The sequence below is a fragment of the Marmota monax genome, unplaced genomic scaffold (genome assembly GCF_021218885.2).
Source record: "Marmota monax isolate L192 unplaced genomic scaffold, Marmota_monax_Labrador192_F-V1.1 WCK01_AAM20220418_F8-fsc00021, whole genome shotgun sequence".
Taxonomy (NCBI): Eukaryota; Metazoa; Chordata; class Mammalia; order Rodentia; family Sciuridae; genus Marmota; species Marmota monax.
Window position 1 is genome coordinate 24,117,413 of NW_026695228.1, and position 26,800 is coordinate 24,144,212.

General features: G+C 49.7%; 1 protein-coding gene across 2 annotated transcripts; it reads left to right on the forward strand.

Annotated features, from left to right (window-relative positions):
• Positions 1-348: 348 nt before the first annotated feature.
• On the forward strand, positions 349-26,461 carry LOC124088055 (adhesion G protein-coupled receptor E2-like). 2 transcript variants are annotated; one of them, XM_046437398.2, is made up of 19 exons: positions 349-404; positions 1,927-1,980; positions 2,154-2,273; positions 2,788-2,943; positions 10,213-10,344; positions 11,452-11,598; positions 11,729-11,775; positions 11,886-11,963; positions 12,366-12,543; positions 15,373-15,480; positions 15,821-16,044; positions 16,225-16,401; positions 18,498-18,695; positions 19,901-20,136; positions 22,391-22,457; positions 23,008-23,099; positions 24,054-24,222; positions 24,306-24,416; positions 26,229-26,461. In XM_046437398.2, exons 1-19 carry the CDS (start codon positions 374-376, stop codon positions 26,235-26,237), a joined length of 2,334 nt encoding a protein of 777 aa, XP_046293354.1. In that variant the 5' UTR covers positions 349-373; the 3' UTR covers positions 26,238-26,461. The 2 variants fall into 2 exon arrangements, with proteins under 2 accessions (XP_046293354.1, XP_046293353.1); XM_046437397.2 differs by lacking the exons at positions 10,213-10,344; positions 26,229-26,461 and having other exon boundaries at positions 24,306-25,832.
• The last annotated feature ends 339 nt before the right edge of the window (positions 26,462-26,800 follow it).

Sequence of the window (26,800 nt, forward strand, 5' to 3'; positions counted from 1 at the left end):
AAGTCTAGTGATAGGTAATAAATAGATAAGTCTATTCATTCTGAACCAAGGTCCTTATGGGGCAAGAAGACCAGGAGAATGATCCTTCATGCTTGAGCTTCTAATGCACAGTGTCCACCTTCCTTACTCGAAAGATGTGTGTCACACCCAAGGAGATCGTCAGCACTACTATTACCCAAACTAAGCAAATATTTGGCAACAAACCTCTGAGTTCTGAGAAATTCACAGGGAACTGATCAGAGGAAGAAAGCATCCAGACCGTGATTTCCTCACTGTGGTCAACTTCGTCACGAGTAGTATTTAAACAGGAAGCATTCTTAATTCCAACCAGAACCAAACGTCCTCCGTCACTGGGCTGGCTGGTCTTGGCACCATGAGGAGTGGATGTCTAAGACTGCTCCATGGTAAGTGGAATCGTGACATGTGACAGGCAAAAAAGGGAGCTAGGAGCCACCAGAAAGTCCTTTGATTCATTTTTGACTGGTTTTCTCACTGTCTCTGTAAAGGAGAGCAGGGAGGGTATTTTTAAAAGATATCAGCTCTATTTTTAATTATTAAGTTCTCAAAGAAGAAAGTTGTTCCTAGAAAGTTACTCCCTAGCGCAAACTTTAGCACACAGGGGGTTTCTCATTTATTCCCTGATGCAGCAGGGCTCTCCGGATAAACAGGACCAATAGGGCTCTACAGAGAGAGGGGAAGACAGTTATTTTAAGAACATGGCTCATGCAATTGTGCAGGCTGGAAGTCCAGACTCTGCCATGTAGGTGCAGAATGTAGACCAGGGAGGAGGTGACAGGTTGGAGACCAGGGAGGAGGTGGCAGGATGGAGACCAGGGAGGAGGTGGCAGGATGGAGACCAGGGAGGAGCTGATGTTCCATCTCAGGTCCAGAAGCAGTCTGGGCCAGAACTCCGTCCTCCTCAGGGGGCCAGTCTTGGTCTCTTAGGGCCTCCATGAGTTAGATGAGCCCCCCACAGGAGAGGGGATCCTGCTTTCCTTGCAGTCTTCACATTCAGTGGGGTCTCCTCTGATGAAGGCCTCACGGCAATGTTTAGAGCCTGACCAGCTGTCCAGGCAGCGCATTAGATAAACTGACCAAGAAGGAACCACCAATACCCCCAGACTTTATTTTAGGGACTGAGAACCAGACTCTATTTGACTCCTGGCCTGTCTCTCTGTTGAACAGCAAGAGGCTCATGTACCTAAGGCCCGGTTGACTTAAGGAGGGTCCCCAGGATGTGCCCTGGGAAGGGGCAGCTGCTGAGAGGCAGGAACAGCAGGAGGAGGCCCCCAGCCTGAGCCCAGCACCTGCTCACAGCACCTTCCTGTTGGGGGGTTATAGGGCACCACGGGGTCCCAGGACAGGCCGTGGGGCTGACAGTGGTGGTGGCAGATGTGGCTCTCAGGTGCCCCAGCCACAGCTGCAGGCCAGGTGGCTAGTGTGGTGTGTGTCCCTGAGGAAGGGGACAGGGCCAGAGCACCTGAGAGTCCAGGCAGGGGACCTGAGACAACAGCTGGCCCTGACCCTCTCTTCCTAACTAAAGGTCAGCGATGGTAGTAAACACCCCGACACACTGGGGTTTGTTCCCACGTGACCCTAGGACGTGGGTGTCATCTTGTCCCCACTCCACAGAAAGGGAACCTGAGGCAGGCAGTGAGGCAGCCTGCCTGTGCTCCAGGGTCTGAACCAGGGCCACCAGGCTCCAGTCCCCCACCCACAGGCCAGGAGAGCCACGGCTGGAGCCCAGAGCTTGCCAGGCTCAGCCCCCTTCCCATCCCCCAGACCCTCTGGGAGGTGCCACCTGGGCTCCCTCTGAGGCGTGGACCAGGTCCGAGCCCAGGAGGGTCCACAGCCCCTGCCCTCCAGTGCATCACCTCCAGCCTCCTCTGCCTGCTGGGCTGCTGACCTGCCCTCTCTGTGTCACAGGGCTGCTGTGTGTCCTGCTGAGTCTCTCCAGAGCTGGAGCCCAGGGCTCTCAGGGTGAGTATTGGGGAGCAGCGTGTCCACAGCCAGAGCCTGGGAGGGGCCCTGCACCCGCAGCCCAGGGAGGAGAGGCCTGAGCAGGGAGGCTCAGGGCATCTCCCCATCTCCTGGGACCTCCTCTGGGACCACATTGCCCCCTCCCAGCCTCTGACCAGTCTGTGCCCCCACAGCCTGTAACCCCCGGTGCCCTCCTAACTCGGAATGTGTCAATGCCACCGCCTGTCGCTGCAAGCCGGGGTTTGCCTCTTCATCTACAGAGATCTTCACTGACCCCCTGGAGATCTGTGATGGTAAAGAGGACGGGGGAGGGGCAGGGCACATCAGAATCTGCGGGTGCCCAGTGCCAGTGGGGTCATGGGTAATGGTCAAGGCTGAGCCTTTGACCTCAAGGCCATCATCAAAGACAGAAAAGAGAAAGGAAAGAGTAAGATGGCAGAGAAACCAGGGAATTGCATGGCTTCCTGCACAGAGAGGACCTGGGCCCCAGGGGTTGTCTCAGCCTGACCTTAGATCTGGGGAAGGTGACACTGAGCTTATAGCCCACCCCCAACCTTGGCATTGTCCCCTGTGTCCAAACTGGGAGTGTCAGCCAGAGGACTGAGATGAACAGAGCAGACTATGTGGCCTTCAGGAAGAGCTTGCTCCAGCTAGAGCACAGCCTCAGCACTGAAGCCCAAGATTCTCTCCAATAGATTCTAACTCCACGTGAGACCCCATGCTGAGGGGCCAGGTAGGGAAGAGGAGTCTCTTGCCCCAGAGACCACACACATTTGGGAGGTGACCTTTTGTCCTATTATGTTGCAGACATCAATGAATGTGTGCCACCCATGAAAGTGTCCTGTGGAAAACTTGCTGACTGCCAGAATGTGGAGGGGAGCTACTACTGCACGTGCAGCCCGGGCTATGAGCTCCGTTCTGGGGGAACAAACTTCACTAATGAGAGTGAGAACACATGTCAAGGTAAGGCCTGACCCTCACCCCGACCCCACATGCAGTTCAGGGCACCAGAGCTGATGTGGGGACAGCACTCAGTTATAGCCTCAGCGCCTGGACTGTGAGATGGGGCAGCTGTGCATGCACGTGTCACCAGCACGAGAGGCGGGTGCCACAGTCTAGCTGGGCACAAAATCACGAGCCACTCAAGCAGGAACAAACTTTATTTCCAAACTCCCCCGAACACCACCCACACGGCCCTCTCAGGAACACCACACACCAACGGGAACTCCCTCCACCCGAACTTCACCAACCAACCAACCCGAACTCTTCAGGAATCCCTGCGAGAACTCCAAATTAGCAGGCGCCTCAGACAGCAGGAGCTGCCCTATACACAGCCTGTTTCAATCCAGCATCATCCAGTCACAGCAATTATACACAGCTGAACTTAATTATCATCATCTCCATGGCTCGCCTCTCAACCTTTACTTCTGGCAAAATGCCAGGGGCCATTCCGACTGGACAGTGGCTCTCAACAGGTGGGGGAGGGTCAGGGCACTCTGGGACCAGCTGCTCGGCCCCATCCTGATACCTCTTCCTGTGACAATGGCCAAGGTGCTTATCAGGAAACCCTGTGGACATGTGATGTGATGACATCATTGTTGTTTTCTGTTAAAAAAAAAAAATCCAGGCACAGTGGCCTGTGCCTGTGGTCTCAGTTAGTTGGGAGGCTGAGGCAGGAGGATCACTAGAGCTCAGGAGTCCAACGCAGCCTCAGAAACAGAGAGACCCCACCCCTAGCAGGAAAAGTGGGGGAGAGAGAAAAAGAAAAAGAAAACCACAGGAAGGAGCCCCTATCTTCTAAAGCTACAAACAAAGGTAGAGGCTGGGGTGCGACTCCTGGGAACAGCCATTGCCTGGCATGAGCAGGGCCCTGGGCTCCCCCTGCAGCACTGCAGAAAATCAAAACCAAACCAGAGGTAGCTTTGCTCTTGGTTCACTGTGTGACTTCACACAATTCACCTCACCTCTCTGTGCTGCAGTGTGTCCATCTGTAGAAGGGGAGTCCTGGGACTGAGGTGTAGCTCAGTGGTAGAGCACTTGTCTAGGAGGTGTGTGTCCCTGGGTCAGTCCCCAGCACCAGGGGAAGAAAGGGGGAGAGGGGGAGAGTCATAAGGAGGGAAATGAGATCCAAAGGCACTGAGCAGGTCCTGGCTCCCAGAACATGCTGTTAGCAATGGCTTCTGAGCTGAACAGGGCCTGGGCCCCAGGAGTTGGGCTCACCTGCCCTTAGGTCTGGGGGGATGAGGAGCTTCAAGCCCACGCCCACCTCAGCATTGTCCCCTGGGTCCAGATCCAGGGTTGTCAGCCAGAGGACTGGGACAGAGCTATCCTGTGGCATCCAGGGGCCAAGGCCCTGGTTGACACAGGTGGTGCCCACTCCAGGCCACTGTCCCACCAGCACAGAGATGGAGGGTGGTGTGAAGGCCAAGGTCAGAGGCAGGGATGAGCTTCCTGGGTCCAAAGCCTGGACTGGCCACCCGTGAGCAGCATGGGATCAGCAAAACCACTTCCTCTCTTGGAGCCCTCCTTGCATCTGCCCCTAGGAGCCTGGAGCCCCAGAGATCCCATGAGGTGGTGGCTCTCAGTGGCTCATTACTGGGGAACACAGGGAGCTGGGGGGGGGGGGCTGAGCCCAAGATGTGGGAGAAATGTGGGAGTTGGTGGAGGGTCCCCTGGGGGTGCTGCTGCACCTCATTCCCAGCTGTCCCCACGCGACCCCACCCCACCTGGTCCCCTCCACCTATGGCACACCTCTGCAGCCATTGCTACCAGCTGAGAACAGGGTAGGGGACTGGGATCGCCCCATGGGGGCTGGACAGGGGCCCTAAGGGTGCATCGGCCCCTGTCCTGCCCCGTCCTGCTGTTCATCCACACAGCCCAGATGAGGGGTCCCAGCAGGGCATCCTCAGGTGCAAAAATGGGTCCAGGGAGATCAGAAGCCCTCCCTGCCTCATACTGACTCCAGGAATCCTCTGGGCTCCGGGAATCTTTGGCCCCTTTCTCGGACACCCAGGACCGTCTGCCATGAGCTGTCACTCACTCCTGTCTTGGGTTCTCTGAGGCTGCTGTGTTGGCCATTCACCTCAGGCCTCTGTCCTGTGGGTCCCTGTGGCACTCAAAGGGGACCTGCTTCCTGATCATGTTCCCCTCACGTTTAGAGACCAGGAGAGATAAGAAACCAGGAAACACCCCTGGGCCTCAGCTGGGAGCTGCTTCCAGAAGCTTCCTCATTTCCTGTCTGTGGTCATCTCTGATAAGGGGGAACTTCCTCCAGGGGTGGTGACAGCAAGACTCCCCAGAGACAAGCTGGGCACCTTGGAAAGGCCTGTCAGTGTCCACCCACAGTTCTGAGTGCCACACTAGGAGCTGGGGGATTCCTGGGGACGATCAAGGGTGCATTTGTTCCACTGTGAGGAAAGGCAGGTAGAATTGGATGCAGGCTGGGGCCTGTGCACCTCGGTTTGTTTTATTTTTGGTTTTTGTTCGTTTGTTTCTTTTGGTCCTGGGGATCTAACCCTGGGGCTTACCACTGACCACATCCCAGCCCTTTTCATTATTTTCTTGGAGACAGGGTCTTGATGAATTTCTTAGGACCTCCCTGTGGTTGAGGCTGGTCTTGAACTTGCAATCCTCCTGCCGCAGCCTCCTGAGTCACTGGGATTACAGCATGTGCCACCTCACCTGCTTGAGCACCTCGCTTTAGTTCTTCTTGTTGCTGCTCAGTGGCAAGGTTTTTAAATTGTAATGAAATCTGCATCCATAAAACTTATCATTTTAACCACGTTCCAGTACACTAGTTCTGTGGCAATCAGGACATTCCTGTTACACAACTATCTCAGTCATCCCTCTCTAGGAGTGTTTTCCTGGTTTTTTTTTTTCTTTATTTCTTTAACTGACAAATAAAAATACTGTACATATTCATCATAAGTAGAATGATGTTTTGAAACATGTGTGCACACTGGGATGGCTAAATAGAGCTGATTAGCATATGCAATGCCTCACGAGCTGATTTTTGTGGTAAGAACACTTCAAATCAAATCCCTTAGTAATTGTCAAGAATACAGAACGTTAGCCATACCTAGTGATGCACACCTGCGATCCAGCAGCTCTGGAGGCTGAGGCAGGAGGATCACAAGCTTGAGGCCAGCCTCAACAACTTACCAAAGCCCTAAGTAAACACTTTCCCCACTGAGGAAATAAAAAATAAACAGAGGGGATGCGGCTCAGAGGTAGTTCTATTTTTAATATCTGAGGACCGTCCCCACTGCCTTCCATCACAGCGGGGCTCACTTACGTTCCCAGCTCTGGTGTGCACAGAGTCCTTTGCTCTGACTGCTGGCCAGCCTTGTGCCCATCTGGCTTCCCCAACAGCCACCCAGCAGGTGTGAGGCTACTTTTCATCACAGTCCATTTCTAGTCCCCTGAGGATTGGCGATGGCGGGGGATTTCTCCTGGGCCTCTGGGCCCTTCTCCTGTTGTCCTTTGAGAAGTGTCTGTTCAGGTCATTTGCCCATTTGCGGAGGGGGTGAGCGGGTTTCTTACTGCTGAGTTGCTTGATCAAGCTTCTCATGATACTTTGCATATTGACACCTAATAAGATGCGTGGCTTGTGAGTGTGCCTCCCGTTCCCTGAGTTGTCCCTCACTCTGTCCACTGTTTCCTTTGCTTTTCAAAAGCTGTTAGTTGGCTACGATCCCCTTGGTCCATTCGTATTTTGCTGCCTGTGCCTTGGGTCCCGTCCAAACCATCACTGACAGGCCACCGTCACGCAGCTCTCCCCTGTGCTCTCCGCTAAGCAGCTGGGCAGCTCCAATCTGACCTTCACTATTTAATCTGAGGTGATTTTTATGTGGTGTGAGGGGAGGGTCTGATGTCCTCCTGGTTGGCATGTCCAGGGTCCCAGACCTTTTACTGAAGAGTCCTTCCCATTGTGCGCTCTTGGCACCTTCATCAAAAATCAGTTGTAAATATGTGGGTTTTTCTGGGCTGTCTGTTCTGCTCCGTGGCTGTGTGTGTCTGTCCCCATACAGAACCACACTGTGTTGTCACTACAGTTTCCCAGCAGATTCTGAGGTCAAGTCATGGGATGTGCCCAGCTTTGCTCTGTTTCTGAGCACCTGGCTTTATCCTCAGGTGTTAATTTGAGTGTCACTCTGGGAAGCCCTTGGCCATGATCTCCCACCCCCCACTGCTTAGGCATCAAGGGTGGCCATCACTGCCACCTTCTCCCTGAGCGTAGACCACCTGTAGGACCCCAGTGGTGCAAAGATTCCCACAGGGGAGGGTCCAGGGAATGGCTGGGCCTCCCTCTGCCACTCCAGGATGGAGAGGAGATGTAGATCCCTTGCCAGGCCCCACCGAGCAGAGAATCTGAACCCGCATGTCCTTGGGCTCTGCTCCAGAGAGCAGACTGGTCCTGGGACGAACAGAGCAGCCAGGCCTCAGGAGGTCCACCTGGGGTCTTAGGTCTATCCACATCTCACAGCAGGGTCAGGCTGAGCACCTGGGTCTCTTCCCTGAGAGAAAGCACAACTTTGGGAGGTGAGCCTCTGACCCGTCATGTTGCAGACATCAACAGATGAGGGCCATGAGAGTGCTCTTTGGAAAATCTGCAGACGGCCAGGTCATACAGGGCACAATTGCTGCCCGTGTAGCCCAGGCTGTGTGCCCATTTCTGGAGCCAAGAATCCTTTATTAATGAGAGGAGAACAGCTGCAAGGTAGGCCCTTCCCCCACCTCCATATCATCAGGGTTGAGGTTACCAGACCCTTTCCTGTGACATCTAGATGGCAGAACCCTGGTTACAGGAGTGGTGCCCTGGTCTGAGACAGGCAGGTGTGCATTTACCTGTTGCCCAGCACAGAAGCAGGGTAGCATGAATGCCAGGGGCCAGCTCTGAGACTGGCTGCCTAGGTCCAAAACCTGCCTGTGCCACCTGTTAGTTGCATGCTATTAGTCAAATCACTTCCTCTCTTTGAACTTGGTCTACCCATCTGTATCATGAAGGTGATCATAACAGTGCCTACCTCCTGTGTCTTCCAGGAGGATTATGAAAAATACAGGTGCCAGTAAGACAGCCTGGCTAAACTAAGGATCAAGGGGACTCTGACCAGACAGTGTCCCCATGGGTGCACATTGTGTCATATGCACATGCCTTGACCAAAGGAAAAAAGCTTTTTTATGAATTTTCAAAAAGCTCCTCCTCTCCAGGTGGACACAGCTGCATCTGATGACTGGAAAGTGGGTTGGTTTTCAGCCCCTGCTTACCATGTGCCTGGGCACCCTGATGCAATGAGCAGCCTGGACAACTGCACCTAAGGGTCAGGATCCTCCTAAGTACAAGCTTCAGCCTCAGATGGTGGCTATCGTTATTGGCACACCCTCTGTGCCCCACACTGTGTTGCTAGATTAGAAAGAAGCCAGGGCTTGTGAGGGAGAGGGGGGCAGAGCTCATTCAGGTGGAAGGGCAGAGGCAGGGGTGAGCAGGGGTGAGGTGGAAGACACCCCCATCCCCCACAGGCCCCACTGGGAAAGAGCAGACTTCTGGCTTGGAAGACCCTGGAGGTGAAGCCTCAGCTCAGTGAGGGGCTCAGCTGGGCCCTACTCGTTCCCTCCTCACCCTTCAACACTGTGGTCTTCACTGCACCTGAAGATAGGACCTCTGGCTTCACAGTCCATGGAGTCAGTAATGGGCAGACCTGGTACCCACTCCCTGGGCTCCTTGCCCCACCTTCTCCAGGCATCTCAGGGCCAAGCAAGACACTTGGCTGCCCATCCCTGTTCTCTCCCCAAGACTCAGAACCCTCCTCAGAGGGCCACTTCTGGACCTTCAGAACACCTCGCTGCCCATCTGGCATCTATTTTGCATGAACATCAAGGGGGAGGGTCAAGATATCCCAGGAGTCCACTGCGAGCTTGTTCCAGTGCCACTCTGTCCTCTTCCCCTTCTAGCGGCTGACAGGATGAGCCCTGCCCCTTCCGGGGATCACAGGGACTCAGCCACTCCTGGAGCACTCCTGGGACCCCAGGAACAATGGACTCAGAGACCCAGTAGGGAAATTCAGGAGGAAGGAGATTCTAGGGTAGGCCAGCACTCCGGTCTGGAGAGAATGCGCTCTGTGCCCCAGGCTTTTCTCGACCACGCCCTCCTCAGCCATGCCCATAAATCCCACCCTCATTGGCCACACCCTTAGCCACGCCCCCATCAAACACGCCCTTCAACACCTCTCAGCCTCATTCATTTCTCTGCACTGCTCTCCATTCTGACTTTGGTTTGCTTGAGGGTTACATCGGGTCGGATGGAAGATGCTCCAGTTGGAACACACAGTAAGAGAGGGTGAAGTAGAACCACTGCCCAGCCCCAACCCTGTCCAGAGGAGGTCAATCCAGATCCCAAGGGCTTGACCACTGGGGACAGAGGCAGATACTGGGTCCCAGGCAGCAGGCCAAAGTCTGTGTCCAGGTGGAGGTGAAGGACAGATGACAGAAGTGCCTGCCACCCCACCCCGTCCCCATGGCTCAACTCTCTGCTGATGTCCTACCACGGCTGGACTCCATAGGACAAGGATGCTTCACAGGGTCAGGAAGACACATGCACGGTCCCAGGGCTGCCTGGCTGGATATCAAGCCTGGGCTCTCTGGCATGGTCCTCACTCCTGATCCTGCCATTGAGTCCTTTCCCAGTGGGCCTGGCTCAGGAGCGAATCTTGGTTCCTCTCCTTGGAGCTGGGCTCTCAGAGCTAGTGGGATGAGAGAACCTGTCCTGCTAGGTCACTGGGACCCAGGGACAACTCAGCCATCGAGCAGCCATGCTAGCAGAATCAGGCCAAAGGCCACCCTGGAAGCCAAGACAGGCCCCACTCGGGAGCTCAGCGCTTCTCCTGCACTCGGGTCCCAGGAGGACCCATCAGGCCTCTGCTCCAAATCCTCAGGCCGGGACACATGTGGCCATGACACCCTGGCCCAGCTGAAAGCTTCCCAGGGAGGCAGAGGGCACTGGGAGGACAACAGAGGGTCTGGAGACCATGCTCCCCATGAAGAGCCTCGTTGTGGGTTAGGAAAGGAACCTGGGGACACAGTGGGTCCACCCCAAGCCTCCATGCCAGGAACCTGGCTGACTCCCAGCCTGGGCTGACAGAGCCAAACCCTCTGATCACAACACTCGCATCCAACCCAACAAACCACCTGAAGCTGCCGGCTGCCCGCATCCTGCCCCTCTTCTTCCTCTTGCAGACGTGGACGAATGTAAGCAGAACCCCAGAATCTGCAAGGGCCGCAGCACCTGCACCAACACTCAGGGCAGCTACACCTGCCAGTGTCTGCCTGGCTTTGAGCTGAACCCAGAGGACCCGAAGCTGTGCACAGGTAGAGGCCCCAGGAGAACCCCTGAGGGTGGACAGGAGCCGGGGGTGCAGCAGAGGCAGGTCCTGCACCCAAGGAGAAGACCTGAGGTTCCCAAGGTCCAGGGGCTCAGGCTCCACCTGGGGAATCACCTCCAGGAATTCTCGCCACAGGGCAGGGTGGCCTCCGGGCCTTTGAGCTCTGGGTCCGTGTGGAGCCCCCAGACCTCAGCCCCACCCTCATCATTCATGTGAGAGTAGAAGAGTCGCTTTCAGTTCTGACAAGGAGCCTCCACCGTGGTCCCGAATAGGAAGACCAGAGTCCTTCCCTGGCTCACTTTTCCTCCTGGATCCACCTCCTGTAAACTGTAGACCAATTTGCTGTGCCCTTCATGCAAGAACGTCACCATGGGGTGCTCTGAGGGTGAAGCTGAAGGTCACCAGTGAGGAACATGCTGAGGTCCTTGGTTTGGGACAACAAAATGATGGAAAAGTAGGTGCAGTGAGTAGGGGTGTGGGAGCCAGTCAGGGGTGGGGACTGACCCCCTGCTTTGTCCTCAGATATCCATGAATGCGCCTCTGGTCAAAACCCATGCCACAAATCCACTCACTGCGTCAACCAAGTAGGCGGCTACCAGTGCCGCTGCCGACCTGGCTGGAAGCCGGTCCCCGGATCCCCCAACAGCCCCAACAGCACTGTGTGTGAAGGTGGGCTCAGAGGCCACACTCATAGGCCCGCAGTCCAGCCAGGATCGCAGCCCTCCCGGGCAAACCAACCATGTCCAGTGCTGCAGCATCTGTGCCAGCTAATGCTCCGGGGGCTGGACACAAACAGAGGGGTCTGGGGGAGGATCTGGGGTCTGACCGGATGCTCCCGGGGCCCTGGGCTGCAGCTAGTGACTAACTGGGTGACGAGTTTCCGCAGCCTCACAACCTGCACCTGCACAGGGCAGGTCTGGGGGGCACCAGGCCTCGCACACGCCTTGATCTGGCACCCACCTCACAAGGGTGTGGGTCACCAGGTAGCAGCCCAGGCAGGGCACTAATGGCAGGAAGAAGGGGGTGGAACTCAGATGGCAGAGAGCACTGGTCAAGGCTGAGGAGGGACTGACCCCTGTGTCTGTGTCCTCAGATGTGGACGAGTGCAGCTCCGGGCAGCATCAGTGCCACCAGTCCACCATCTGCACCAACACCCTGGGGTCGTACCAGTGCCACTGCCACCCAGGCTGGGAGCTGATTCCTGGGAGCGTCAATGGCCGGAACAGCACCATCTGCAAAGGTACCCTGCCTGCCCTGACCCCAGAACCTCCCCCACCCCACACACATACACACCCACGTGCACATGCTCATACACACCCACGCACGCACACGTGCACTCCTACTAATGAACCACTGTCCTGTCCCTGCAGTCATGCCCTTCTTCACCTGGCCTCTGCCCCCTGGAGTCCACAGCCAGGTGAGCAGCCCAGCCAGGACAGGGAGGTGGGAATCCCTGGGGCAGCACCCTGTCCACCCCTTGGCCCTGATCTTCCCACCCACATGTGACCCCTCATCTCACCTCCTCAGAGTCTCTCCCACTTCTTTGAAAAAGTCAACAATCTGCACAAGGATGTCAAGCCAATTCAGGCCAAGGGCACCATCCAGGTAAGGGCAGGATCCAGGGGAAGCAGGTGGAGAACTCCCACAGAGTGAGGGGGGCAGCTTTGGTCTAGGAGAGGGGACAGGCCCAAGCACAGTGGAGTCCTGCTCTGAGCTGGCCACTCTCCCAGGGCAGGTGGAAGAGGACACTGGGAGCCACACACACTGTTGGACGCCCACGTGCACTGTCTGTCCTCTTGCTCTCATGCTGGTCTTTGGGTTTTGTCATCCTTGACAGTCACGAACCAGGGCTGACCTCTGAGGAGCAAGGACCAGGGAGTCCCAAACCATGCTCTCTCTATCCCCAACTGGACAGTGTCTGGGTCTGTTCTCTGGGGCTGAGTGGTCAAGCTCTTCATGTGGATCTTCTGGCCCGAGTCCACCTGATCTGTGTCCCCATCTCTCCAGGGGATCATGCAGGAGGTGGATGAGCTGCTGGAGACCCCTGGGGACCTAGAGACCCTGCCCCCCTCACAGAAGCACTACGTGGCCACTCGCCTGTTAACAGGTCTGGAGAGTGCCCTGACACTCCTGAGCAGGGCTCTGCCTGAGGGGACAGCAACCTTCAATTATTCTGCAGGCACACGTAAGTCCCTGGGTCTGCGCCAGCCCCTATTCCTAGCCTCATCCTCTTCTGATCCCACTAGAGCTGAGTGGCCACACTGTACCTCAGCATGACTCACATAAATAATCACAACAGTGAAAAAGGCAGAAAACCAAAAATAGTACACATTTACAATATAGTAAAAATTATCAGCCATAAAATGACAATAAGGAATTTTAGGGGGGCTGGGGTTGTAGCTCAGTGGTAGAGCACTTGTCTAGAGGCATGGGGTTCGAGCCTCAGCACCACATACAAATAAGTGAAAAAGCAAAGGTATTGTGTCCATCTACAACTAAAATAATAATAAGTATTTTGCATAGCAAAATAGAAACAGCTTCCAAAATCTAATATGCAGTAATATAAATTAATCTTGCTTGATATTTAGCTATTAATTGTCTTATTGTGGTAAAATTCACTGAACAAGTTTCACTAATTAAGTTCACCATTTAAAATCCACCAGTTCGACATTTCAGTGGAATCAAGAACATTCACAAACTGATGCAGCCATCACCTCCATTTCTAAGACAGTTTTATCCAAAATCAAACGCAGCGCCTCCTCAGCTTTCATTCCTCATTCCTCCCCTCCCCCAGCCCTGGCATCCACTCACCTGCTTGCTGTCTTAATGGAGCTGCCTATTCCACCAATTAGAAAAAGCAATCATAAAAAGTATGACCTGTCCCTCTAGCTTCTTTCTCTTAGATAATCCTGTTGAGCATGGCATAGCATCACTCCACCCCTATTCATGGCTGAATATGATTCCATCCTATGGGTGTTGAGTTGACCCACTCAGCCACTGATGAACCTCTTGGCTATTGTGACTTACTACTAACAATAATGATGTGTAAGTGTTTGCTTGAATAACTGTTCTCAGTGCTTGGGTGTGTCTGTAAGGACTGAACTTGGTAGGTAACCTAGTAATTCCATGTGTAGTTTTGGGGGAACCACCAGATGTTTGCAGAGTTGCCACACTATTTCATAGTACCACCAGAGGGTTGCAGGAGTGGCCTCTCCATGGCTTCAGCTAAACATGTTACTTCCGATTCATTCGGTTTTATCACGGCCATTCTATTGTATGTGATGCGATGTCTTGTTGCCGGTTTGAGATGCATCTCCCTGTTGACAGGTGATGGTTAGCATCTTTTCAAGTGCCTCTGGGCCATTTGTGTATCTTTTTGGAGAAATATCTGTTCAGAGCCTTTGTGCATTTGTGATTGGGTTTGTCCTTTGGTTCTTGACTTGTAAGAGCTTTTCATCTATTTTGACAGGAAACCATTATGAGATGTGCAACGTGGAAATGCTTTTTCCATCCTATAGATTATCTTTTCACAGTGATAATCATTTCACTTTAATGTCAGATGTTTTAATTTTGAGGATGTCTACTTTATCTACTTTCTCCTTCATGGCTTGTACATTCAGTGTCATATCTAACAATCCATTGCCAAATCCAAGGTCAGAAAGACACCACTATATTTCCTCCTATGGGCTTCAGTTCTTAGATTGAGGCCTTTGTTCTATTTTGAGTTAATCTGTGTGTGGGGTGTGAGGTAGGGGTCCCACTTCCTTCTTTCTCAATGGATATCCAGTAATCCCTCATCAATCATTGAAGAGACTGTTCTTATGCCCATTGAATAGTCTTCGTCCCCTGGCTGAAAGGCAATTGACTGCAGAGGTGTAGATTTATTTCTGGGATCAACTTTCTCTCTGTCTTCATGCCAGTACCATGATGCTTTGGGCTCCTCTAATTTGCCGTCAGTTCTGGAATCAGGAAGTGTGAGTCCTCCACCTTTGTTGCTCTTTTCAGCCATGCTTTAACTACTTGGATCTCTTGCAATGCTGTGTTAGTTTTAAGGTGAGTTTTTCTATTTAAGCAAATTATAATATTAATGGCTGTTGGGACATGGATAGGGATGACATTGACCCTGTGCATCTCTTTGGGGCATGTTGCCATCTTACCAATATAAAGTGTTCCCACCAATGAACACAAGGTGTCCTTGCCTTCATTTGGGGTCTTTAATGCCTTTCAAAACCTTCTGTAGTTCTCTATATACACGTCCTGAGTCTCTTAAATTTATTTCTAATATTTTGTTAGAGATTGTTGTGTCTATGTTTATAAGAGGTATAGGTCTATTTCCTTTTCTCGGGATGTCTTTATCTGGTTTGGGCATCAGAGTAATATTGGCCTCCAGGACTTACTAGATGCTGTCCCTTCTTCTGTTGTTTGAAAGAGTTTAGAAAGAATTCTTGTTCATTCTTCCCTATATGTTTAGTGAAATTTAACCATATTAAGTAGGTGAAAATCTGATCTCACATGTTTTATTTAGGAGGTTTTTCATTATTGATTCAATCTCTTTACCCATTATAGGTCTCTTCAAGTTTTCCACTTCTTCTTGAGTCAGTTTTGGTAGCTTCTGTCCCTCAGAATGTGTCCATTTCATCTCAGTTATCTAATATGTTGGTGCACAATTGTTCCTACTGTTACAATTCTTCATAATCACAGATTTTATATAATATATGTATGCACACATATGTATACACAACAAATACATACACATACAGATAAAATCTGAAATTACAAAGGTTTATATACATATATGTATGTGTACACATGTGTGTCTATAAACAAACGTGTGTGGTTATAGTGAATTGGATGTTACTCATAGGTCCTTGATATATGTGATATACATGTGTACATATACAATAGCCACATACACACACACACACACACACACACACACACACACACACACACATATATATATATATATATATATATATATTCCTAACATAACTCTTCTTCTTGTGATTCATAGAACTGTCCCTGGAGGTACAGAAGAAAGGAATTTGCAATGTCACCTTGAGTCTGAATCAGGCAAAGATGCAGCTGAGCTGGAATCTAGCACAGGAATCTTGTTTCACAGGTAACATCTGAGATGGGGAGAAGGTGGATGTCCACCTTACACCAGTACCATACTGTTTGGAAGAGGCCTCAGGGTGGGAAAAGATGCCCAAGGATGTGAAAAAATACAGAACTAAAGACTAAAGGGTGATGTGGGTGGGAAGAGGTCACTAGAAGAGTGTCCAAAGGGGAGGTTCTTGGGAGTGATGAGGCCACATTCTGTTGTGTGCACGTGTGAATGTGGAGCAGCAAGTCCCACTATTATGTATCATTATAATACAACAATTCAAAAGGAGCAGAGGCCATCTAAGGAGGAGGCCCTGGAGGAGATCCAGAGACTCACCCGTGGCCTTGTCCTGCAGGCCCTTGTGTGGTGGGCTTGGTCTCCACCCCAGCGATGGACAAGCTGATGGCCGAGGCTCCCCTGGTCCTGGAGCCTGAGAAGCAGGTGGCTCCCCATGGGACACACGAGGACTTGCTGCCAAGAATCTCGTCTGTGCTGCTCTCAGATGTGATCTCAGCCTTTTTGAGCAGCAACGACACCCAGAACCTCAGCTCATCAGTTACCTTCACCTTCTCCCATCCTGTGAGTGGGGGGGGCAGTGTGGGAAGAGCCCCAAGCCCAGGCACACCCTTGTTGTCTATCTTAACCTTGAGGGTCAGGGGGACTCCCCACAGATGCCCCTGATCCAGGAAAGCCAGCCCTTCCTGGGTCAGCATCTCTGAGTGCAGGAAACCAGCACACACCCCTGTCCTGTTCCTACAGCCAGTGACACCAGCACCAAGGCACAAGGTGCTCTGTGTCTTCTGGGACCACAGCCAGAATGGGAGTCACTGGACCACTGCAGGCTGCAGGACAGTGAGCACCGGAGGTGGCAGCACCACCTGCCACTGTACCCACCTCAGCAGCTTTGCTGTCCTCATGGTCCACTACCATGTGCAGGTGAGAGGCTGCCTTCAGCATCAATTGCTGCAAAACACACTTATGCAAATGTCGCTGCTGAAGTAAAACAAATTTGTTCCCTTGCGGTTTCTGTGGGTCAGCAACCCAGCACAGGGGGATGAGTTCCTTGTGCAGGTTCTAAAAGACTGACAAGATCACATCAGCCAGGGCTGCAGTCTCTTCTGGGTCTTGCAGCCCTCCTCCAGCTCCCTGGTTGCAGGCAGAGTTCAGTTCCCTTCTCTTAGCAGCTGTCAGGGGGGACCACACTCAGTTCCTAAGAGCCACCCACATTTCTTCTCATATGGCTCTCTTGTTGGCCTTCTCACAAAACACCAGTGTTCCCATCTGAAAACCAGCATTAAAATGTCCCTTGTGTAGATTCCTCTCAAGTTTTGAATCTTTTTCCCCAGGAAGAGTCCAGATCTTTAATGCAATCACCTGATTACACCAACCCCAGGAGAATACACTCCCTAATCTAAACATCAGCAGATCAAGACCCAAATTCCACTTGCAAAATCCCTCTACAGCAACACCTAGTTTATCAGAGAATTGAATAATTAGAAGAAGGTTTGTGTAACAGCAGGGGGTGGACATATGAAGACCACGTTAGAATTCTACTTACCACCAGGGTCTGTAAGTCAACCTTAGTCAGGGTTTCAGGTTTACAAAAAAGGAAGGTCTGGTGAAGGTGGAGGTCAGAGGGGGTCAGGGGAGTCAGGGAGGATGGCTGGACTGGGGGCTGTATACCTCCTCCTCTGGCCAGGTAAATAGACACTTCTGCTTCCCCAGGTTCAGACTCTCAGGTGAGCCCAAGTTATGGGCATTTACTGTGAACACCCTGTGACTATGAGCATGACAAAGATCTCAGCCAAGAACTTTTTATATATTATGGAAATTAGATTTTGTCTTTACATCAGAAGTTCTCAAAATTCAGCACATGTTAATATCACTTGGAGGAACATTTATTTTTAAGTGCTTTCTTAGGAAACAATTTCTATTTTTTAGATATGTTTCAAGGACAAAAATAGAAGAAATAGATCAGATACTTGGTTAAAGGAAGAAAGTTAATGATGATGGTAACTTAAAATTTACACTTTCCCACCTATTTCACCAGGTCCTCTTAAAACCATGAGGAAATGAAAAGAAAACCCACCACCCCATTATGCTTTACCCAGAGACATCTATTTTGAAAGTTTTGCCTCTGTTTCATTTATCAGGTGTCATTCTTTCCTTCTGCTTCTCCTCTGTACTGCCTCCTAATTTCGCAATTTTGTCTTTACACCATAGTCTCAAATGTAGCATCCACAAATGTCACCTGTAGAGTTTGTACTTTCTTTTCAAACATTTTCTTGGGAAACCATTTCAAATTTACAGATATGTTGCAAAAACAAAATCCACACAAACAACATCTGTGTGCACTTGATCCAGATGCACTTGCTTTGAAATTTTGCCTTCATTATTTACCATTTGAACATTTCCCTCCCTCTTTCCTCTTCTCTCCTCTTTCCCTCAATTACACTGAAAGAGAATTGATGGTGGGCTTTTAAATATCCTCATGGCTTTAAGATGATTTTCAGAAAGAAGTGGGGGAAATGTGAATTTTAAGCTACTGTTATCATTAATTTTATTTTTAACCAAGTATCTAATTCTGACTTCACAGGGACTTGTGGCCAGTAAGGAACAGGAGAGCTGAACTGAGGCCAGTGGTGTCTGGGATGGGAGGTTAATGCCTGGACACTGAGGTGCAGGTTCTGTCCTGTGGCCTCATGGAACAGGGAAAGAGGGACCCTCAGCATGGGCTTCACACACACTCACTTACATATCAACAGACACCTTACTGTGCCCCAAAGTCAGGAATCCCGAGTCTCCTCCTTGAGTAAGGACTCTACACATCCGGGCCCTTCTAGCCGCTTACCTGCTCCATTCATAAAACCTAACAGTCCAACCTTCTGAACCTGGAGCCCCTCCCCCATCAGCTTCACACCTGGACCCGGTCCCTCCATCCTGAATCTGCTGCACCAAATGACACAAATAGCGGAGGGGTTCCTACCCCACAGCAGGGCACGTGGCTGTAAAGGCACCTCCCTCTTCCCCAGGACGACGACCCTGTGCTGAGCCTCATCACCTGCGTGGGGCTGGGCGTGTCGCTGCTGTGCCTGCTCCTGGCGGCCCTCACCTTCCTCCTGTGCAGAGCCATCCAGAACACCAGCACCTCCCTGCACCTGCAGCTCTCGCTCTGCCTCCTGCTGGCCCACCTGCTCTTCCTCATGGCCATCGACAGAACCCAGCCCAAGGTACCCAGGGGTCCCCGCCCCGCCTGCCCAGGGGTGCTGAACTCAGGAGCCAGGCTGCCCAGCTCCTAATCAAACAGCCTGGGTCCCAGGGAAGTCCATAGGAGGTCGATGCCCATTTCACGTTGATGGATTCAACGAGAAAATGAACCCTCTTTACAACCCCATCACCTACATCTCTTGTTGCTTAGCAACAGGGCTTGCATTCTGGGGAAGTTCCTTCATTAGGGGACCTGGTAGGGTGAACTGAGCCAAACTCTAGGTGGCATCCGTCAATCACCAGACGTGGCCTCCTGATTCAATCAGGAGACACGAAGGAGGCGACTGGGCTGGCGTCACACGGCACCACGTTTTACAGTAGACAGTTTTTACCAGAAGAAAAAGGAGGTTCTACTGAATTTACTGAATTTTTAAAATGGTACATCGAGTCCTTTGTTTACAAAATTCCTATTTGGTTCATTTTTATAATCTGGATTTAGTGAAATGATCCTCCACTTCCTGTATCTCCTCCAAGTTCATTCCTCACATCTTCTTTCAGCTCATTGAATATTTTAACTAGGAGCTTTCTAAATTCTTCTCCAACATTTCCTCTGCTGTTGTGCCTACAGAGTCAGTTCTTGGAGTGCTGTGGGCTGTGTGGTTTGCTCCCTTGCTCTTTCCTGCTGCTTGTAGGTCTGCCCACCTTCTGGGTTCAGTATCTTCTCTGCTTTGATGCACAGGATTACTTAGTGACCTTCTGTCTCTTAAGAGCCCAGGGATGGGAGAATATCCAGCTACTGATAATGTCATTCAATGCGCATGCTCAGCTGTTCCAAGGATCAGCACCATTTGGAGAGAAGATACTAAACACTGTGACTACAGTCCCTTCTAAAATAATGTGAAAAGCATAGTGTAGTATTAGGTCCTACCTGTCCTTGTGTGGCCCTGCAGTTCCATAACCAGCAGCGCAGCAGGTTTGTGCACAAGAGCATCCCCACTACTGCATGAGGAACACCACAGGGCAGCGCTGGAAGGTTGTGAAGTCACTGGGCAACAGGCCCTTTCCAGCTCTGCTGTTATTTATGGGAGCACTCACGCAGTCCATGGCTGAAGCAACACAGTGCAGCACATGGTGCACAGCAGAATCCCCCCCCACAGGGTACAGGGGGCATCCCAGGCCATGCCCAGACCCTGACTCTGCTCTGCCCCTGGGTCTCTCTCCTCCCCAGGTGCTGTGCGTGGTCACCGCGGGCGCCCTGCACTACCTCTACCTGGCCTCCTTCACCTGGATGCTGCTGGAGGGGCTGTTCCTCTTCCTCACCTCACGGAACCTGACTGTGCTCAGTTCCTCCAGCAGAAACAGGCTCATGAGGAGGCTCATGTTCCCTGTGGGCTACGGAGTCCCGGCCGCCATCGTGGCCATGTCTGCAGCAGCCAGACCTCACCTGTATGGCACCCCTGCTCGGTAAATGCGGACCCCACTTGTCCTTCTCCTCTCGAGCATGTCCATAGCCATCACTTGAACCAAAGTAGCATTTTGAGTATTTCAGAGCTTAAGATGCACAGTGACACTAATTAGTAACCCCTAGGGCATCTTTCCTGTGAAAAAATATAGTAAGGATTAATTAATTAACAGAATCTCTCTCCTAGAAATAGCAAAGAAAGAAAAATCAAAAGAAAATTTTTCGTTTTTGATTTAACCTACATTTTATCCAAATCCTATAGAATGCCCCAATTGCTCATTTGGGAAAGTAGAATTGATTTAAATAACCAAACTAATAGACAAAGATAATCACCAAACTTGTGATTGTGGTTACCTCAGTGACAAGGAGGATATGCAATCAGAGAGGGAGAGTCGTCTCATCTTCGGTGAAACTTCTTAATTGCTTAAGCTCACATGTCAGTCCTAGGGATTTCATTATACCAGTTATAAACTTTAATGATGCAGAACAAAAATGTTTTAATTACAAAATTAAAATTAAACATAGTGTCATAGTTAAGATTTACAGGGTGCTTATTTCATGTCAGGTGCTTCTCTGGCCACTTTTATATGGATTAACTCAAATAATCCTCACATCGCTACTTGCAAGTAGATGCTGTCATTAGCTTGATTTTATCGATGAGGAAATAGAGGTACAATTGAGTTAAGTGCCCAAAGGTGGCAAAACTAGCAAGTATCCACACACTGAAGTTTATTGCTGCACTCTCCACAATAGCTGAGTCACTGAATCAGCCCAAGTGCCCCTCACAGATAAATGAAGAAAGAAGAGGTGGTGTATATACATGATGCATTACTATTCAGCCTGAAAGAAGAACACTATTTAACATTTGCAGCAACAGGGATAAAACTGGAGAACATTATATTAAGTTAAATGAGCCAGGCACAGAAACACAAGTACCACATATTGTCTCACATTTGTGGAAGCTAAAAAATAAATCCACCTGAAAGTAGAACAGAGTGAATTCAAGAGATCCAGAAGGGTGCAGGACAGTGGCAAGGAAAGCAGAAAAGGGGGGTAGGGTTGAATCAGAGCACACGATGGGCCTGGGTGGAAATACCATGCTGGGCTCCTCTAATACAGACAATTAATATCTTCATGGGTGAAATTCATTTAGCTGCATTATGAGTGAACCTTGAAATATCATGTTAAGTGAAAGAATGTAGTCATTAAAGATCACACATTTCATGATTCTATTATGTGAAATGCCAAGAAGAAACAAATCGATAAGAGAAAATAGATTCCTGTGGCTGGGGACAAGGTAAGGGGTGGAGCAGGAGGGAAAAGCAGGTGCTGATGTGCACATGTTTCTTTCTGGAACTGTGAGAATGTTCCACAGTTAGGTTGTGGTGATGGCTATACAGCACTGTTTTGTTCAAACAGAAACTGTGCAGTTCATTTTTCTGCATTTTTATTGGTGCTTTATAGTTGTATATAATGATGGGATTTGTTGCTACATATTCGTGCATGCACACCACATGACAATGTAACAGAAGTGTGCACTTTTAATGAGTAAATTTTATGGTACATGAACTCAATGTCCATAAATCAATGAAAGAATTGTGGTCATTGGGTAAGTTTAGCAGCAGAAAAAAAGCAACTCTATTGAATGTGGCAAGATGAGCCCTTAAAATGATGTGAGGTTCACAAGACTCTCAAGCACTGTGACCATGTTCACAGTCCTCTGCCCTGCTCCAGAGCTGGCTACCTCAATAATACCCACCCATCTTCATGTCTCCGTTAACATGTGATTTCCTTGGGGAATTCTCCTTAACCATCTTAATCCCACAGACCCAAACCTTAATATGCCCTCCAGTGATTCATCCTCAGAACCTTCCATTTTTGTTTTGTTGTTACAATGTGTCTATAGTGTGTGTCCTCCTGGAGGTGAGACTTGGGAGATTTACAACTGGGTTTACTTTCTTGGTATCTTCAGAGCAAGACAGAAAGCCTACCACCCAGACACTCAATGTTCGTTGAGGAAAGGGAGGAAGAGATCGAAATAACTGCTCTCTGTCTTCAAGGATCAATGCACTTATTCTCTCTCTTTGTTAATTTCTCATTTGTTCTTTTTAGATATACATGGCAGTAGAGTGTACTGTGACATATCACACATACAGGGAGTCTGGCTTCCCATCTTGTGGTTGTGCATGTGTGGAGTGAAACTGGTCATGGAGTCCTACATGAACACAGCAAAGTGATGTTCTCTCTCTTGCTCAGGTGCTGGCTCAATCCAGAACAGGGGTTTGTGTGGGGCTTCCTTGGACCCGCCTGTGCCATCTCTTGTGTGAGTGATGTCATCAGAGTTCCTTGCTGTCCACATGAGGGTCACTAGAAGAGCAGGATTATAAGGATGGTGATGAGAACAGGACTATCCCTGGATTGTTATGGGTTGGGTTGGGTTTTCCAAGACTTCTGCATCTACAAATTCTAACGCTATTGTCAAATACTAAAAGCTACATGGGCTACAATGGAGAGATAAGAGATTTAAAATTTTATTCAATAAAACTTTGCTGTGGGAGATTTTTGTGTAGCTCAAAAGCAGAGAGCTTGCCTGGCATGCACTAGGGTCTGGGTTCCCTTCACAGAACTGCAAAAAGGAAAAGAAGATATTCATAAACCTCCTGCAGTTTCTTTTGGGGGGTTCTTTTTAGTTATACATGAAGGTAGAATCAGTTCTGATAAAATTACACACGCATGGAATATACCTTATCTAGTTAGGAGCCCATTCTCGTGAATGTACATGATGGTGGGATTCACTGTGATATTGTCATATATGTATACAGGAAAATTATGTCAGATTCATGCTGCTGTCTTTCCTTTGTGGTTTCTTGAAGGTCAATATGGTTTTCTTCCTGATGACACTCTGGATTGTGAAGAGCAAGCTGTCCTCCATCAACAGAGATGTGTCCACCCTCCAAAACACAAGGTGGGAGGGACCAGGGGACACAACCCCACACAGGTGGATGATGCCCAAGAGCAAAGCCATGTGCCTGGACAGCCCCTCTGTGTGGCCCATAATTAATACAGCTGCCCTATACCTGCCATCTTAGACTCAGGGCTCTGCTGCTGATGCCCCAAAATGCCTCCAATTCTGATCCCAGCTTGTGACTCCCTCAGCCTCAGTAGGAATTGGTATTGGCTGATCAGCAATGCTTGGACTCTTTTTCAGCTCTTCTACAGCAAAAGTGACAAGAGCATTGTTCTTCTCCTGACAGTCGCCACATCTCAGGCTGCACTTTCTTGCCCCACCCTCAGCTCAGAATCCTTCCCACCCTGTAACTAACTGTTCCTCCCTGTAGATAAACGCTACTCCAGTTCAGTCCTCCAGGGGGCAGGGTTGTTCCTTCACTCAGCATCTTGGGTAAAATTCATGCTCTTTCTTCTGGGTTCCTCTGATTAACCTTTCAAATTTTTGCATATCATCATTTAGTTGTATTAGACACTTGAACAGAGCAATCGATTAATGAAAACAGAAATTTGTCCTGTGTTTGTTTTCTAAGATAGGGCCTCACTGTGTTTCCCAGGCCAAGTGATCCTCTTGCCTCAGCCTCCTGAGGAGCTGGGGCTACAGGGGAGCACCTGTGCCCACAGCCTCTTGGTGATTTATGTCCAAGCCCTAGCACAGGGCATCCTCAGTAACACTGGTTAATGAAATTAGGGATCTTCGTGGAAAATGAGTTTTTGGAATTCACCTTATGCAGCAGTATCACTGTCCTGGACCCAAAATGGTATTTCTATTGTGGGGTATCATTGAGAGTAAAGATCAGAGCTCAGTCCAAGAAATTGCTTACAGGGGAGAGTAGATGCATCCAAGGGTGGAGAGGGGAATAGCCTGATTTTGTTGTGGGTGCATTATAAGCCTCATTCTTCCCCAACCTAGGGTGCTGACATTTAAAGCAATGGCTCATCTCTTCATCTTGGGCTGCACCTGGTGTCTGGGTGTCCTGCAGGTGGGCCCCATGGGCCCTGTCATGGCCTACCTCTTCACCATCATCAACAGCCTGCAGGGCTTCTTCATCTTCCTGGTGTACTGCCTCCTCAGCCAACAGGTACCCCTGCCCAGCTCCCACCCATGCCTCCCCACCCACACCCCTTTCTGTGAGCTGACCCAGAGTGTGGGTTGCCTCTGCAGGTCCGGGAGCAGTACAGGACATGGCTCAAGAAGATCAGGAAACGAACAACTGAACCCGAGGCCTACACTCTGTCTAGCAAGGCTGTTTCCGATGCCTCCAGACCCAGCACGGTAGGGTCACTCCCTCCTCCCAGAGCTCACGTTCCCTGGTATTGGCAGGATTTCTCCCCTCCTGTCCACAGACCATGCTTCCCCTGCCTACTGGACTCCACCATCATGCCTGCCTGTGGACTGACCTTACATTATTCTCTCTCCCTCCCTCCCACCCACCTAGTTCCTGCTTATTATCATTGTGTCCCCACCCTTATCTGAGTCTCCTAAAGACCCTGGTGATGACCTTAGGCTCACCTGGACAATCCAGGATGATTTTCTCATCTCAAGATGCTTAACATGCATGATCCCACTGATATGTGAAATGCAAACATTGATTTCATAGAAACAAAGAGTAGAACAATGGTTCCCAGAGGTTGGGGAGGAGGGGGTGGGAAAGGCTTGATCAGTGGGTACTAAGTTACAGTCAGGAGAAAGAAGCTCTGTGGTGTGTCGCACAGTAGGTCACTAGACCACAAAGTGCACTGTGCCTTTCCAACAGCTCTGAGGGGCTGGGGGCCACTCCGTGGGAGGCCCTTGCCTGGCATGTGCAAGGCCCCAGGCTCCATCCCAGCACCAAGTCTCTTTAAAATACAAAGAAAGGATTCTGAGAGTTTTTACCTCAAATAACTAATGCATGTTGGAAGAGATAGTTATGTTTAACCTGATGTAAACACTCACACTGTAGACAGGCAGGAAACATCACATTATACCATTAATATGTGCCATCTAAGTAGATTTAATGTAAAATTAGATTTTTTGATCTTTAACATACTCCTTCTTGAGAATTACCTTTTCCAGGCATGGTAACACTCACAGGCTATGGGATTAGGATGTGGACATCTGTAGGGTCATTATTTTGTCTATCACAACAATTACATAGGTTGGCTTTCTCTCTCATGGAGCTGTAAAAATCTTCCTCTGGTTGTAGATAACTGAATAGATTCATCCCCCACCTCCCTCCACCACAGCCCTAGGAATGATATACACATTGAGGAAAAGAAATGGCAACTTTTAAATCTAGAAAATAGGAAGGCATCAGTTGGGAAAGAAGGCTTCTGAAATTCAGGTGATATGATCAGGTGTTTCTACCATCTTGGGCACTGGACTTCGAGGGTCCACTCTGTTGGTGGCCTGATGTCATTTTATCTTCCAGTGTCTCCTTAAATGAGGCATATCCAGGGTTTCAGTTGATGGACTCTCTTCCTCTCATTTTGGAATCCCTCCCTTGGCTCATTAAATAAAAACAAAACATTTTGTCTTGTAACCAGTTCTGAATAATTTTCTGAAGCACAGCATTCATAAGGCTCCAGTGAATCAGTGTCACTTCTGAGAAAGTCCAAAATCAGCAAAATGAAATCTCATGTGGCCTCTTGATCATGCCCTGATAAATCCATTGGGCAAGAAAATATTGTGATTGAAGTGTGTGTGTGTGTGTGTGTGTGCACGCGCGCACGCATGCGTGCGTGCGTGCAAATGCAACATCGTACCCTATAAAGGTAGATGATTATTATTTGTCAATTGAAAAATTTTAAAAATCAGGGAGCAGCATGGTTGCTAAGACCCTCCATTGGTCATCCTCCAGGCACAATGGCTTTACAGCTATAATTTACAAACTCATTGTGTATTTCTGGGGTGTGCCCCATGAATATACAGAAAATAAAATGGTTACTGTAATAAAGGAAATTAACTTACCCATCATCTCACATTCATGTTTGTATATGAGCAGCTGAAATCTCTTTATCTAACAAATCATTTCTTTCCTTTTTTAAACGGAAGCTGTGAGTTGTTTTTCAATAATCTTATGTCATTTTTAAATAATTATCATTCCAGACTAATTAGAAAGATCGCGAGAGCTACATCCTCCTTACCCATGGTGCTGAGCAAACTCAACATCCAGATGCCACCTGCAGCCCAATTCCTCAGTTTCTCTGTTAAACGTTCTTCTACTTCCCACCCTTCCTATGAGGCCTCTTCCATGCAAAAATTATAGAAAAAAAACAGCCTCCCAGGATGCTCACAACCACAGCATTCAAAAGGAATAGAACTCACCTTAAAATTTTTGAGAAAAAATAAAATATAAATAGAAAAAAATTATAAAAATAAAATATTGTGGTGCATACAAGGAAGAGACCTTGCTCTATGTGGGACGTGGGCTTCTGAGGATGTGGAAGGCTCCCCAGAATGCCATATTCCACTTAAGTTCTTCATAGTAATGTAGAGGCCAAATTGCCAAGAAAATTAATCCCCAGATAATTTCCTGACAGACATGTTAGTAAAGTAAGAAGTAAAGAATAGGAGACAAGACTAGGAAGACAGGGAGGTGGGCCTGGGTCACTTCCTGGGCAGTGAGTACAAACAGCACCTGCAGATATTTGCTAAGAAACTTACAAAAAGGCTATTTT